At 43.3% G+C, this 13,060-nt stretch overlaps 1 protein-coding gene across 1 annotated transcript; it reads left to right on the top strand.

Moving 5' to 3' along the window:
• The first annotated feature begins 1,712 nt into the window (after positions 1–1,712).
• Positions 1,713–2,660, top strand: LOC144274218 (olfactory receptor 5AP2-like). Its single transcript, XM_077832846.1, has one exon. It carries the CDS (start codon positions 1,713–1,715, stop codon positions 2,658–2,660), a length of 948 nt encoding a protein of 315 aa, XP_077688972.1.
• Positions 2,661–13,060: the final 10,400 nt, after the last annotated feature.

Raw genomic sequence — 13,060 nt, 5'->3', positions numbered from 1 at the left:
ATTACTTAAGTAGGGTAGCTGATAGTTTGAGAGAGAGAGAGCAGATTTTTGTTCTCTGTATCTGCATACTCTCATCTGCAAAACCCTGATCACTAGTTATTATCTCAGCTGCTCATGACTAAACATCACAGCTTATGTTAGCAGGGACACTTCTGCAGCCAGATCAGAGGGTGTTTTGTTTGAGGCTGGGAGCAAAGTACTCTGAACGAAGAAATGGGACTATGGCTCCTGTGTCCTCTGAAGCTAAACTGAGCCCAGGTCTGGGCTCCTGCAGGGCAAAGTGCTAGATTCATATTTCCATGCAGGCATTTTTCTAAAAGCTCATATCTTGTAGTTAAGCTCATATGTTGTTTTCTGACCCATTGGACTGGAGCTAAAGCATCTAGTTCTATAGACCAAAATCCCAATCATACCAAAATCTGGGGCTGAAAATTTTTCTTCAACTATTTTTCAATGGGATATTGGAGTTTTGAGTAATTTTTTTTTTTTAATTTTCAAAAATGTGTCTGTGTTCAATGGAAAATTTCATTTTTTCATCAAAATATTTTAAATGGGGAATGCAGTGCCTCTTAGAAGTTGTAGCTTTCTTTTTGTATCTGTATTCTCCGCTGTGGCTGGCATTCTCAATTAGACTACACCTCCCATAATGCATCATGGTCTCTCATTCTAATAAGGGGAAGCTGTGCAATATGGAGTCCCTGTTCCTGCTGCATTATGGGAGATGTAGTTCAGATGGGGGATCCCAGCCCATTGAGGAGAATGGGGACATGAGCAGCAAACTACTTATCCCACGAGGCACTGCAACTGCCTTTTGTGGCCAAAATCTCTCTTTTTCAAGTGTTTTGCTGAAAACTAACAAATTTCCATAGAAAAAATGTTTTTGACCAGTTCTCCTACGGCCCTGTTATGCCAATACAGCTGTGGAAAGGCAGGGGGCTTTAAGTGGGTGTGGAATGAGAATCTCACCCATATGTATTATTGCATGTTGCTGAAAAAATTATAGGTAGGTTACTCTGGGGTTTGCAGATGCTTGGTTTTTTACCCTTTATAAAGTTAACCGAAAAGTACCCTTCTGTGACGTTCTGGGGTCATGTTTATGGACATATTTGTAACAACTGCCATATTGCATCAGGCCAGGTGAAAAAATATGATATATTAAGTGACATATTTTCAAAGGTATTTATGTGCCTAAAGATGCAGATAGGTGTCTAGTTGGATTTACTAATGTCCTTAAACAGGTCACTGGTCAGATTTTTAAAGGTATTTAGGTGCCTAGTGGGACTTTCAAAAGCATCTAGGCACCTAACATCCATTCAAATCAATGAACTTTAGTTCTTGAGGTTCTTTTGTAAAATCCCGCTAGAAGAATAAGTGAATCTTTAGGCCCTTAAATGCTTTTGATAATCTGGCCCTAAGTAGATATTGAATACGGTTAAAAGGGATGGAATAACAAGGAAATAGTTAAGAAGTACTTGTGGCACCTTAGAGACTAACCAATTTATTTGAGCATAAGCTTTTGTGAGCTACAGCTCACTTCATCAGATGCAGTCACCACTGAGGTGCCACAAGTACTCCTTTTCTTTTTGCAAATACAGACTAACACAGCTGCTACTCTGAAACCTGTCAAAGGAAATAGTTGTAGATTTTTGGAAAGGAGATCTTTCCGGTTTTGTTAATCTTCCTTCCTTCCTTTCTTTCCTTCCAGAGAATACATGGCACACATGCAATGGAAAAATGAAACATCCATCACCAAGTTCATCCTTCTGGGATTCGGGAATCTGAATGAATTTCAGATTCTGCTTTTTGTTCTGTTTTTGGTGATTTACATCCTGACTGTGGCTGGGAACCTCCTCATGATTGCGCTAGTTGCGTATGACCAGCACCTTCACACCCCCATGTACTTCTTCCTGGGGAACTTGTCTTTCCTGGAGACCTGCTACACCTCAGTCATTTCCCCCAGGTTGCTGGCTGGGTTCCTGGTAGAGGATAGGACAATCTTCTTCAGGGACTGTATCACACAGTTATTTTTCTTTGGTGCTTCAGCTTCCATAGAGTGCTTCCTTCTTGCAGTCATGGCTTATGACCGTTACTTAGCCATATGCAACCCACTCAGCTATAAGGTTATGATGAACTTCAGGGTCTGCCTTCTGTTGGTATCTGCCTCCTGGATAACTGGTTTCTCAGTCTCAGCTTTAGTAGTGGGGATGGTGCCCCAGCTAAACTTCTGCGGCCCCAATGAAATTAATAATTTCTTCTGTGACATGGTGGAGCTGCTCAAATTATCCTGTGCAAAAAGCCCCGTGGCGGAAATGATCATTCTGGTCTGCTGCTCCCTGATAGCCCTGATCCCTTTCCTCTTCATAATTGTGTCTTACGTTCTTATCCTCTCGGCCATCCAGCGAATTGCCTCCTTCGCCGGGAGGCAAAAGGCCTTTTCCACCTGCGCCTCTCACCTGCTGGTGGTGAGTCTGTATTACGGGACCATCATTATCATGCACATGGCACCATCAGCGGACCTGTCCCCAGGCTTCCATAAAACTCTGTCGCTTATGTACACGGTCGCCACCCCAATGTTCAACCCCATCATCTACAGTCTGAAGAACCAAGAGGTGAAGGGGGCCTTCAGGAAAGTCATGATGCAGAAATTAGGCATGATTTAGGCTGTGATTTTCAGAATGGTGTCAGGATATTTAGTACAAAACTCCCATTGGCAGATCAGTGCCTAATTTCTTTAGACCACCTTGAATAACCTAGCCCAGATCTCAACAGAATTATGACGATTGCCTACAATCTTAACTGGATTTATTATCGATCTCTTTGACTGGGTCTTTCTTCTTCCCCAGTGTCACTCAGGATTTCACAACACTGGGCCTGAAAAAATTCCTGTGAAGTTAGAGGCAGGAAGTTTGAGAAGGGACATATATCATGGCCCTTATTGTCCAGCTGGGTTTGAAATGTCTTTTCATGGTTGCAAAATGAAATGTGGACACTAAACTTTGGTGCCTTAGATGTTTCTAAGATCTTTGATTTCCCTCTTGAACTTTCCTCCATGCACTCAACAACAGCTCCTCCCGCCAGCTTTATCTGCACAGAAACTCACCCAAAAAGGCAGAACATGCAGAAAAAGCGTCGTGCACGACCAAGTATTCAAGGTTGGAAGGAAGGTAAAGCAGCTTTGAAGACGTGTTTAAACTGAGTCCCTCTTCTCAGTCTGAAACAGCACGGCACTGCATAGCTGAGGCTCTAATATTGGAACTAATCCTTGACAAAATATGAAGTCTGTCTGAGATTTTCAAAGGAGCCTATGGGAGTTAGGCACCCACATCCAACTGTAATTTGGGTGCTTAGTTCCCTTCAATTCCTTTGGGAATCCCAGCCTTCCTGGTTGCCAGATGCCAACACCTGAGCTCAAGAAAACCTCTTCTACCAAGTGTAAAAAAGAGCAAACTTCAGAACATCTGAAACCAGGCAGGGGAGGACAATGGTTTGTGCAGAGGGATACACATGCACATTTGTGTGTGTACACACATCAATTAATGTAAACATTTTGGCATAGTCTATATAACCATTGCATTTATGGAATGTTTGGTTACGTGCACTTGTTGATGTTTTGTCATCTCTTGGGCTTGTTGATGTACCATGGGGTTTTCTGAGGGAGCTGAAGGTTTGCTCCCCACAATGCGGGGGGGGGGGGTGCTGAAGAGGGTGCCTGCAAGGCTGAACTACTGTTGAAATTATTGTTAGTGCAGCTGGGATGTTATTGTGTTATTAAGGATATGTAAGGATGCCTAGAGCTGTGGATATGTATCTTTGTATTATTTTATACTGGAATGCATAATGCTGTGTCATTCTTGCTGTAGTGGAAAGGCTTTTTTGTAAGGGGAAGGTTTTGCAAGCTGACTCTTGAAAATGAGACCAAACGTTGATGCCATTCACTGGGATTTAGCCTCTTCACTTTGAAGGGATCAGGGTTTGGCCAGCAGTAAACACACACACGGATCCAAATATGGCTAAAGGCAGCGTGGAGAAAGAGAGCGCAAGGCATGTAAGGATTCCATTGTCATTTTAGCTGGACCAGTGCAAACGCAGAGTAGCTCCATGGACATCAGCAGATTAACTCTGAAGAGTTTCCGGCCAAAAACTCTGGGCTGAATGCAGCAGTGACAGAAACATTGATGTGAGTTACTTGTGTTGGGTCATTTTGGTATAACATTGGTGTAAGTGGCAAAGTGTCAGCACATGCATTGACCTGGCATTCCATCCACCATCTTGCGTAAATCTAGACCTGGCCAAGCAGAGCACTGTTATTAGAAAGACAAACAGACAGATGGGACCACTGCTTATCTAACACACAAGGTCACATTGCCATAAGGACAGATTTCTCTTTGATTATGAATTATTATGACAGTCAGTGGATAGATGAGTGTGTATGGGGATAGATAGATAATCCATGAAAATTATTGTGCCAATTTTTCTGTTCATGATTGCCTATATCCATATCGTGCTGATATGGCAGAGTTGAAGCTATCTGTGGGAATGTGTCAATTTATTCAAAACGTTCAATGGAAACCAGGCTGGGAGGCAGGCTACCTGGCCAGCATGTCTCCCCCTGGGGTCCTGCCACTCCATCTGCCAGCCAGCTAGCCATCAGGCGGGCTCCCCAGGAGCCTACCTGGCTGGCTGCCAGGTTCCCAGGCTCACGGTTCCTCAGAAGCTCACCTGTTAGGGAGCTTGGTAGATGCATCATCCAGGCTCCACAGAACACCAGGCAGCTGCCTCCCCCGACTGCCCAACTCTCCAGCTAGCTGGGATTTGGGTAGCCCAGGGAGGCAGCTGCCTGTGAAAAGCTAATCAGCTATTTTTCAAAGAAACGTTTTTTCATATGAAAATGCTGATTCATTGAAACTGTACCTGATCCCGGGAACATGTCAGGTTCAATTAAACTTTGATTGAGAAGGTTTCTCAGGTGCAGGATGGAATTTCTGGTCAAAATTAGAGCGAGATGACCCCTGAGTAGCAAATAGGGGGATAGATAGAGTTAGAGTACTCAACTGGACTGTTCTGAATTAGGCAGAGCAGGGACTTGAACCTGCGTCTCCCCAAGTCTAGGTGAGTGTCCTACCCATTGGGTCAAAGTCACTGACTTTGGCCTAATGTATATTTAATTATTTATACCAAGTGGAACAGCTCCAACAGGACAAACTGAAAGAGAGAGCAAGTTTCTTTACAGGGTTCTGCTTGTTAGGACACTCACCTAGAATGTGGCAGAGCCAGGTTCAAAGCCCTGCTCTGAATTATGCCTGCGTGGAAATTATTTGTACCCTTGTGGTCATACAAGAAATCCTTGGGTATTATGGATGGGTTACTCAAAGAGGTCTAAGGGAGTAAGGTGCCTAACACCCATTGTTTAATCAGAGGAGTGGAACATATAATTCCTTTCAGATGCTCTGAAAATCCCAGTGATAGCTAACATCCTGGATCAAAAGTACCCTGGATTGTTCCAGATTCTGCAGCAGGCACATACCCCTTGTTCCTGCTCTAATTGCACTGGATGCTGCAGAATCAGCTATAGGTCCCTCCACAGGGCCAAACCCATGGAAATCAGTGGATTTGTACCCAGAATACATTGGACCCATTCTGTTGAGCTGTTTTCTATTTGCTCCCCTGCTAATGCCCCCTGGGAATAATTGCAGCTCTGTGGTTCTCAAGGGGGTTTCCTAGGAGACTCCCCACATGTTCTTATTGTAGTGGTTCCTATCCCTACATGAATCCCTGGGCTGATATTGTGTCCCTTGCACACCATACTGAACTTAACATCATGGCAGTGTCTGGGAATAGATTTTGTCCCCATAAGATTTCTGAGACAGGACAGTCCCTGGCCTTAGCCCCCACTGGACATTTGAAAGCAGAGGAGGGCTCTGTTCCATGTGGATGCTACAGACATCTCAGAGTAGGACAGGAAACATTGGCAGATGAGATTTGAGATGAAGCAGCTGCTTTCATCTCTGTCACCTGTTCAAATTCAGGCCCAGTGAGTAGTGGCCCCATGTCCTCCCACTACTGACCTCTGTGTAATGGTTGGTTTTTTGCTTCAGCTGCTTGGAGATGTCATGACAGCACCCACAAACCATCCCGTCCATCCAAACTGGAACCACTTTACATGCTACAAGCAGCCTCAGCAGAGACCAAAGACCAGTCCTGATCTGAAGAGACCACCTCTACAAAGGGAAAGGGTAGTTCATTCTCCCAGTACTATTCACTTCATGGCTTCTCCATGGAGATTGTGATAGCCACCCAAGTCGACAATTGTTATCAGTCAAAATAGTGGGGGGTTCTGTAGGGATGGGCCATGGGCCAGAACCAGAATCTCAGATCCTAAGCCCCACCCACCGTGCAGAATCCCTTCATTCATTTTATTAGTATGTGCCCCTGTAGCAGGGAGGGAGTATTAACCTATACACATATGTTAGGAAGAAAATCTTCTCTTGGTGAAAAATATCTTTTCTAAAACTTTGTCCAAAGTTTCTTTTATCTCATTGGTTCTCAGATTGTAAATGAGCAGATTTATTACTGGGGACACCGCATAATATAACACAGTGGCCAGCATGCAGGGAAGACTTGGTATAAAATATCACTTCCTCGGTAAACTCGAGAGCCATGAAGAAATGCTGCCAACAAGGGCGTTTCAGAGGGAGCAGCTGCAGATTCCATGCTTGGCGGAAGTGGGACTTGGAGAGTGGTGTGTTTGGTCCATCTCTGGGTTTGTTGGTTGACTACTTGTTTGTTCTCCGTGTACAGGCTAAGTAGCTGGCTCATGGGCCCCTGAATAAGCAGGATGCTTTGCTGAAGGACACAAGACTCTAACCCTTGAAGCTTTGATCAGCTCAATAGGAACTGGAAAAGGTTCAGAGAAGACCAACCAAGATGATCCAGGGTGTGGAACAGCTTTCGTACGAGGAGAGACAAAAAGCTGTTCAGCTTAGAAAAGAGATGACTAAAGGGGGATAGGATAGATGTTTATAAGGTTATGAATGGTATGGAAAAAGGGGAACATTATATATAGAACAAATGGAAGAAAAGGGAGGTTGATATTAATGAATATAAATCTGAAGATAGGAATTGCAGAAAATTGATAAGGGAAGTGAAGGGACACAAGGAGAAATCTATGACTAATAGAGGTGAAGACATTAAGAAGGAGATTTTTATATTAGGTATAGGGCTCTGCCCCCTTGACCCTGTACCCCACGTGGAGTGTCAGTGTCGGGGGGGACCCTCAAAGAGAGGCTGGGACAGTGGCATGGGACCCCTGCTCCCTTCCGGAAGATGCAGCAGGTGACTCACCCTCACCCCTTGGGATCAGCATGGTGCCCACGTAGAGTCAGGGGGCAGTTGTGGTCCCCCCAGTCCTTACCTCCCCTCCCCCTGCACACAGAGCCCCATGCTGGGGAAGGGTTGATGGGGAGGGAGTTCAAACCTCATGGAGTTTCCTGGGGCAGTTCCTCTCTCCCAGAGCTATTGTCTCAGGCTCTTTGCAGACTCAGGCAGATGATGCTGAAGCTGCTGTACTGGGGGCAGGTCTCCCCACACCCAAACTGTTGTGCCAGGCTATGGATGGTGCAGCATCTGGTGCTGGCCCCAGTCAGACCAAAGGCACTGGCCTCTGGCAATTCCTACATTCCTGTGGAAAACAGGCGATTTTGGCCTGAAAAAAAATGTGAAAGATGTAAGGGCTCGAACAAAATTGAATCATACATCAGGCCCTAAATAAATGATTCCTTATGAATTATCCATTCAGTCTCAGTTATTATCCCCTAGGTTAGAGGTGGGGAAACTGAAGCACAGAGAGTTGAGGACAATTAGTTGCTTAGCACTCCTGACATCTTCTCTCTAGCCACTGCCGCCTGGCTGTCTTCATTATCGTTTAGTCTGGGATGTTCAAGGGAGTGAGGCACCCATGTTTCAATCCCTGCGGCTCCTTTGCAAATCCCAGGCTTTTGTTTTATTCTTCTGAAATTCAAGAGAACTGCCGGGCTTGGAAATTAGCAAGGCCCAGGATTAGAAAGAGGTTTATGTATCTAAAGATGGCGATAGGTGCCTATTGAGATTCACAATATCTCCTAAGCAGGTTAAGCACCTAACTTCCATTAACATTTGATGGGACTTAGCCACCTGGCTCACTTAGGAGCATTCATAAATCCCACTAGGCATCTCCCGCCATCTTTACATGCCTAAACCCCTTGGTAATCCTGGTCCACAGATAACACAGAAGCTGGGCTAGATTCAGTAAACCGTGGGGGAGAGTCTAGGGCCTGTGCTATTCAGAGAGTCAGCCTAGAGGATCAGAATGACCTTTTTTGGCTCTACAATCTATGAATCTATGTACTATAGCTTGTGGGCCTCCGCTTCTGAGCTGTTCAGGGCTCCAGGGAGTGAGTCTCACAAGCCCTTAGGAAATAGAAATGGACAAACCACGTTCCCACAGCAGCGGTCCTTTAGTGCCAGCGATGCTCAATGTCAGCTCCACACAGATCCTCTGCAGAGAGGAACACATTTGAATCTAGTTCTGTCAATTCAGTCTCAGAATGGAGGGTGAAAGACCTCTTAAATAGCTGTGCATTTGTCTTCTAGATACTACTAGATAGATAGATAGATTCTGACCAAAGAATCCTGAGGCTGGCCGACTGAGTGCATCATGTGTTGTAAAAAATCCTCAGACACTGGTACAGTGAATTTACTAATTCAGTTCCATATGTTTAAGGGTTAACATCCAAAGGAACTTTAAGAACACAAAGAAGAAGTACAATCAGAACTCTTTTACATTTTTACTATCAATTTACTCACCTACAGTTCGTCAGAAAATAATAAAAAATAAAAATTGAAAAAATTCTTCTACAGGGAAATAAACCTTTTCACCTACCCATTTCGTTTTTCAGTGTCAGGCAACTAAAAACTTTTAGCTCACAAGTGCCCATTTTGAGAAGAAAACCAAATAAGGTTGTTGTCTGCGGTTTCAGTTTTCCAACAAAACGTCACAAATTTTCGAGGATAGGAGACACATTCTGAGGGAAAAAAAGTTGTTTTGCTAAAAAAGTGAATTTTCCATTGAAAATGAAAATTTCCAACCACCCTTAAATTTTAAACGGGGCGGGGGGTGAATTAATATTGTCTAATAACAATATACTGTAACTAGAAACCCATTCACGCTCTGGCATCTCGGTTTATTTCTATTTCAAAGGAAAAGACAACTGAGTAACCAGGAAAGCTGATACTAGCATCTTGAAACACAGGGTCAGAGTTGAAGCGAGCAGCCAAAGCCTGTCTATCTGGACACTTCTAATGGCCATAAAGGAGGTCAATAGGACCAGACCCCAGATCTCCTGGTCTAGCACCATATCCAGTGTATATTACTGCTGTTGAGCACAAATGCTGTAAATGGGTCCACAGAACCACAAAATAAGACACAGTCCATCCCCCAAAGCACTCACAGTCAAGTAGACAAGGCAGGGAGAAGGAGGGAGGGGAAAGAGAGGCACAGAGAGGGGAAGAGGCTGGCCTACGGTCACACAGCAGGTCAGTGTCAAAGCCAAGAATAGAACACAAATCTCCTGACTTCCACTGACCCGCACAGCACAGACATGAAGTCACACAGGAAAATAATACAACATAGAAGTGACTGAGTGACACATCACATAGATGTTCACAGATTCTAAGGCCAGAAGGGACCATTGTGATCTGACCTCCTGTATAACACAGGCAAGAGAACTTCCCCAAAATAATTCTTAGAGCAGATCTTTTAGAAAAAGTCCAATCTTGATTTCAAAATTGTCAGTGATGGAGAATCCACCACGACCCTTGGTAAATTGTTCCAATTGTTAATTACTCTTAGTGTTAAAAATGACTTCCTTATTTCCAGTTTGAATTTGTCTAGCTTCAATTTCCAGGTGTCAGATCAGGTGATTCCTTTCTCTGCTAGATTGGAGAGCCCATTATTCAACATTTGTTTCACATATAGATACCTATACACTGTAATCAGCCTTAACCCTCTCTTTGTTAATCTGCCTAATTAATAGCAAATGATTTCATTGAAGTGGAATGGCTTCAACAGGAGAGATGGAGAAGACCCTACCTCAAGATTTCCCCTAGGCCAGTGGTTAGGGTATTCACATGAGAAGTGAGGAGATCTTGTTGAAATACTTTCTCATCAGGCAGAGGGGGACTTAAACTGGGGACTCCCGGCTCCTGGGTGAGTGCTCCAAGTATTGAACAAACAGTCATAAGGAAGGCCTCCTTCACCTTCACCTTCCCCTCACACTCTTGTGTGGACAGAGGCAGATGCCTTCCAAATTCTTACCCCCCCACCAAAAAAAAAATCTGAAATGTTTTGAATGGGGGATGTCAAAAACATGTCAATATTTTTAATGGAAATGAAATAAATTGACATGTCAACATGAAATTGACGTTTTGTTTCTCCTGATCAAAAATTTGGGAAAAAAAATCATTAACATGGACATTTTTCCATGTAAGCTTCTCATCAGAAAATGGGATTAAAGAAAATGGACATTTATGTCCATTTTGATTAAATCACATTTTCTGATGAGAATTTTTTAAATAGAACTATATCCCCAAAATAAAGTCAATGCAACACACTGTTTTCAGTCAAACAGCAGAAGAGCTTTATTTACTGAAAGCAGAAACAGCAGAAAGAGCGAAGGGGCCAGATTAATAAAGGCATTTAGGTGCCTAGTGGGATTTCCAAAAACATCTAGGCCCCCATTGATTTCAATGAGTTTTAGACACCTAGGTGCTGTTGAAAATCCCAATAAGTACCTTAATATCTTTGAAAAATCTGTCCCTAGGTGATGAAGTGCTTGGAACAGCTTCCAGGTAGATGAGGTACCCAAGAATTTTTGCATGAGCTGTTTGGGAGGAGTGAGCACGGTGGGTCAAAGGTAGAGCTGGACAACATTTTTCCAAGCCATGGGCAGATTAATTTTCACTCAGCTAGAAGAGTAGAAGCATCTGCCATGAACAGACTGAGGATACTATTTTCTGGTGGCGTTTCCTTGACCAGCTCTATCAATCTCAGTTTCAATACACACCACCCATGCAATGCATTTTAGGTCATAAGCATGCAGGGGGCTAGGAACGTGCATGTCTGAGATGATGTGGGCATAAATTGCCCCCCCATTACACGAGTGTGTCACTCCCCTCATAGGCCTCACTCTTGCTCTGCAGCAGCTTGGTAGGCCAACAGCTATACCTCGTTAATGCAGAAATAGGGCCTAAATTGAGCTCATATGATGATCACCATCTTGGGTGACACCTTGTGGTTGAATTAGGGACCTCCAGAGCTAAGGGCTTGAGTTCCTGCAGCTTGAGCTAAATAGCCAGGCTCCCTGGTAGGGGTATGACAGACTTACAGGCTCTTGGAATTGGGCACAGAGGGGCTTTGAAACACACACAGACCAGTGGGTGGCATTTGTACGTGTGACACTGTACAGCCACTTTACCTGACACCTCTCTCAGCCATGAGGACAGGGCCTCACAGACATTTGAAGTAATCCAGTGCCCCTGCCTGTGTTGCAGTTTATTCTCTGTTCCCTTTTTTCCCTTCCCCTCCTCCACAGGTACACACAGTCACTCAGTCTCTCACACTCGCCAATGTATACATAACCCAGCCTAACACAATGTGCCTCCTTGTCCCCTTCTAGTGGTCAGACCTTGTATAGCAGCTTATGAGTTTGCTATTGCGGTGCACTTTGCCCTTTAGCACGATCTACACGAGATGTTAACATATAGTTATGCATGGTATTGGACAGCCCACAAACACACACACTGCTGCACAGAACCACAAACACACTGCAGTGACCAGTCCACATACAAACACACAACAGTGTTCAACCCACATACACATGCAAAACCACAGTAGTGTAGAGTCTAGATTTACACCAGTATAATCAGAATACAGCTCTAAAGGCTTATCTGCAAAGTGAGAGGCAAACAATAACTTACAGAACTGTGATCATCAAGGAAATGACATTCGTAGATTCCAAGGCCAGAAGGAACCACTGTGATCATCTAGTCTGACCTCCTGCAAAACACCAGCCATAGAACTCCCTCAGAATAATTCTTTTTGAACTAAAGCATATTTTAAAAAATAATAATAATCCAACCTGGATTTAAAAATTGCCAGTGATGCAAAATCCATCACAATCCTTTGTAAACTGTTCCAATGATTGATTAACCTCACTGTTAAAAATTTATGCCTCTCTTTCTCCTCACTTCACTAGCAATTTATGGAATTATTTCTCTGACATTTCAACTAGAAAGAAGGACACTCCTCCTTTTTAATCTCTCTCTCTTGAACCACTGGCAATGTATATACATCAGCACTCAGCCATTGAAGGTGTGACTATAAACAGGTAAGAATACAAAATCACTTTATACGCTGATATTTTTGTACCACTGAAGAATCCATCTCATCAATCTGATCATTATTGAATGTAGTTGAATTTTTTTGGAAAGATCTGTAGTTTTTACATTAACTGGAATAAATCACAGGCAATGGATATATCCAAAGACCAGATTCTTCTGTGTCAGCATTTTCCATTTCAAATATGTAAGGAAATAACTTATTTAGTTGTTAAAATATGTCCTAATCTTCCCAGAATTGTTTCTATAAATGTGGACTATATATTAAAGAAATTTCCAAGTTTATAGAGATGTGGTGTCTCCTCTCTCTAGCCTTACTGGGGAGAATATAAATATCCAAAATGAATATCTTGCCTACAGTGACTTATATTATTAACCTAAAAAGAAAAGGAGTACTTATATTATTAACCTAAAAAGAAAAGGAGTACTTGTGGCACCTTAGAGACTAACCAATTTATTTGAGCATGAGCTTTCGTGACCTACAGCTCACTTCATCGGATGCATCCGATGAAGTGAGCTGTAGCTCACGAAAGCTCATGCTCAAATAAATTGGTTAGTCTCTAACGTGCCACAAGTACTCCTTTTCTTTTTGCGAAGACAGACTAACATGGCTGTTACTCTGAAACCT

The sequence above is a fragment of the Eretmochelys imbricata genome, chromosome 14, assembly GCF_965152235.1.
Source record: "Eretmochelys imbricata isolate rEreImb1 chromosome 14, rEreImb1.hap1, whole genome shotgun sequence".
In the NCBI taxonomy this organism is placed as follows: domain Eukaryota; kingdom Metazoa; phylum Chordata; order Testudines; family Cheloniidae; genus Eretmochelys; species Eretmochelys imbricata.
The sequence above is the reverse complement of the archived record's forward strand: the minus strand, read 5'-3'. Positions and strand labels throughout refer to the sequence as shown.

Coding starts and splice junctions, on each gene's coding strand:
- LOC144274218 (XM_077832846.1), top strand. CDS start 1,713: ATGGCACACATGCAATGGAAAAATGAAACATCCATCACCAAGTTCATC.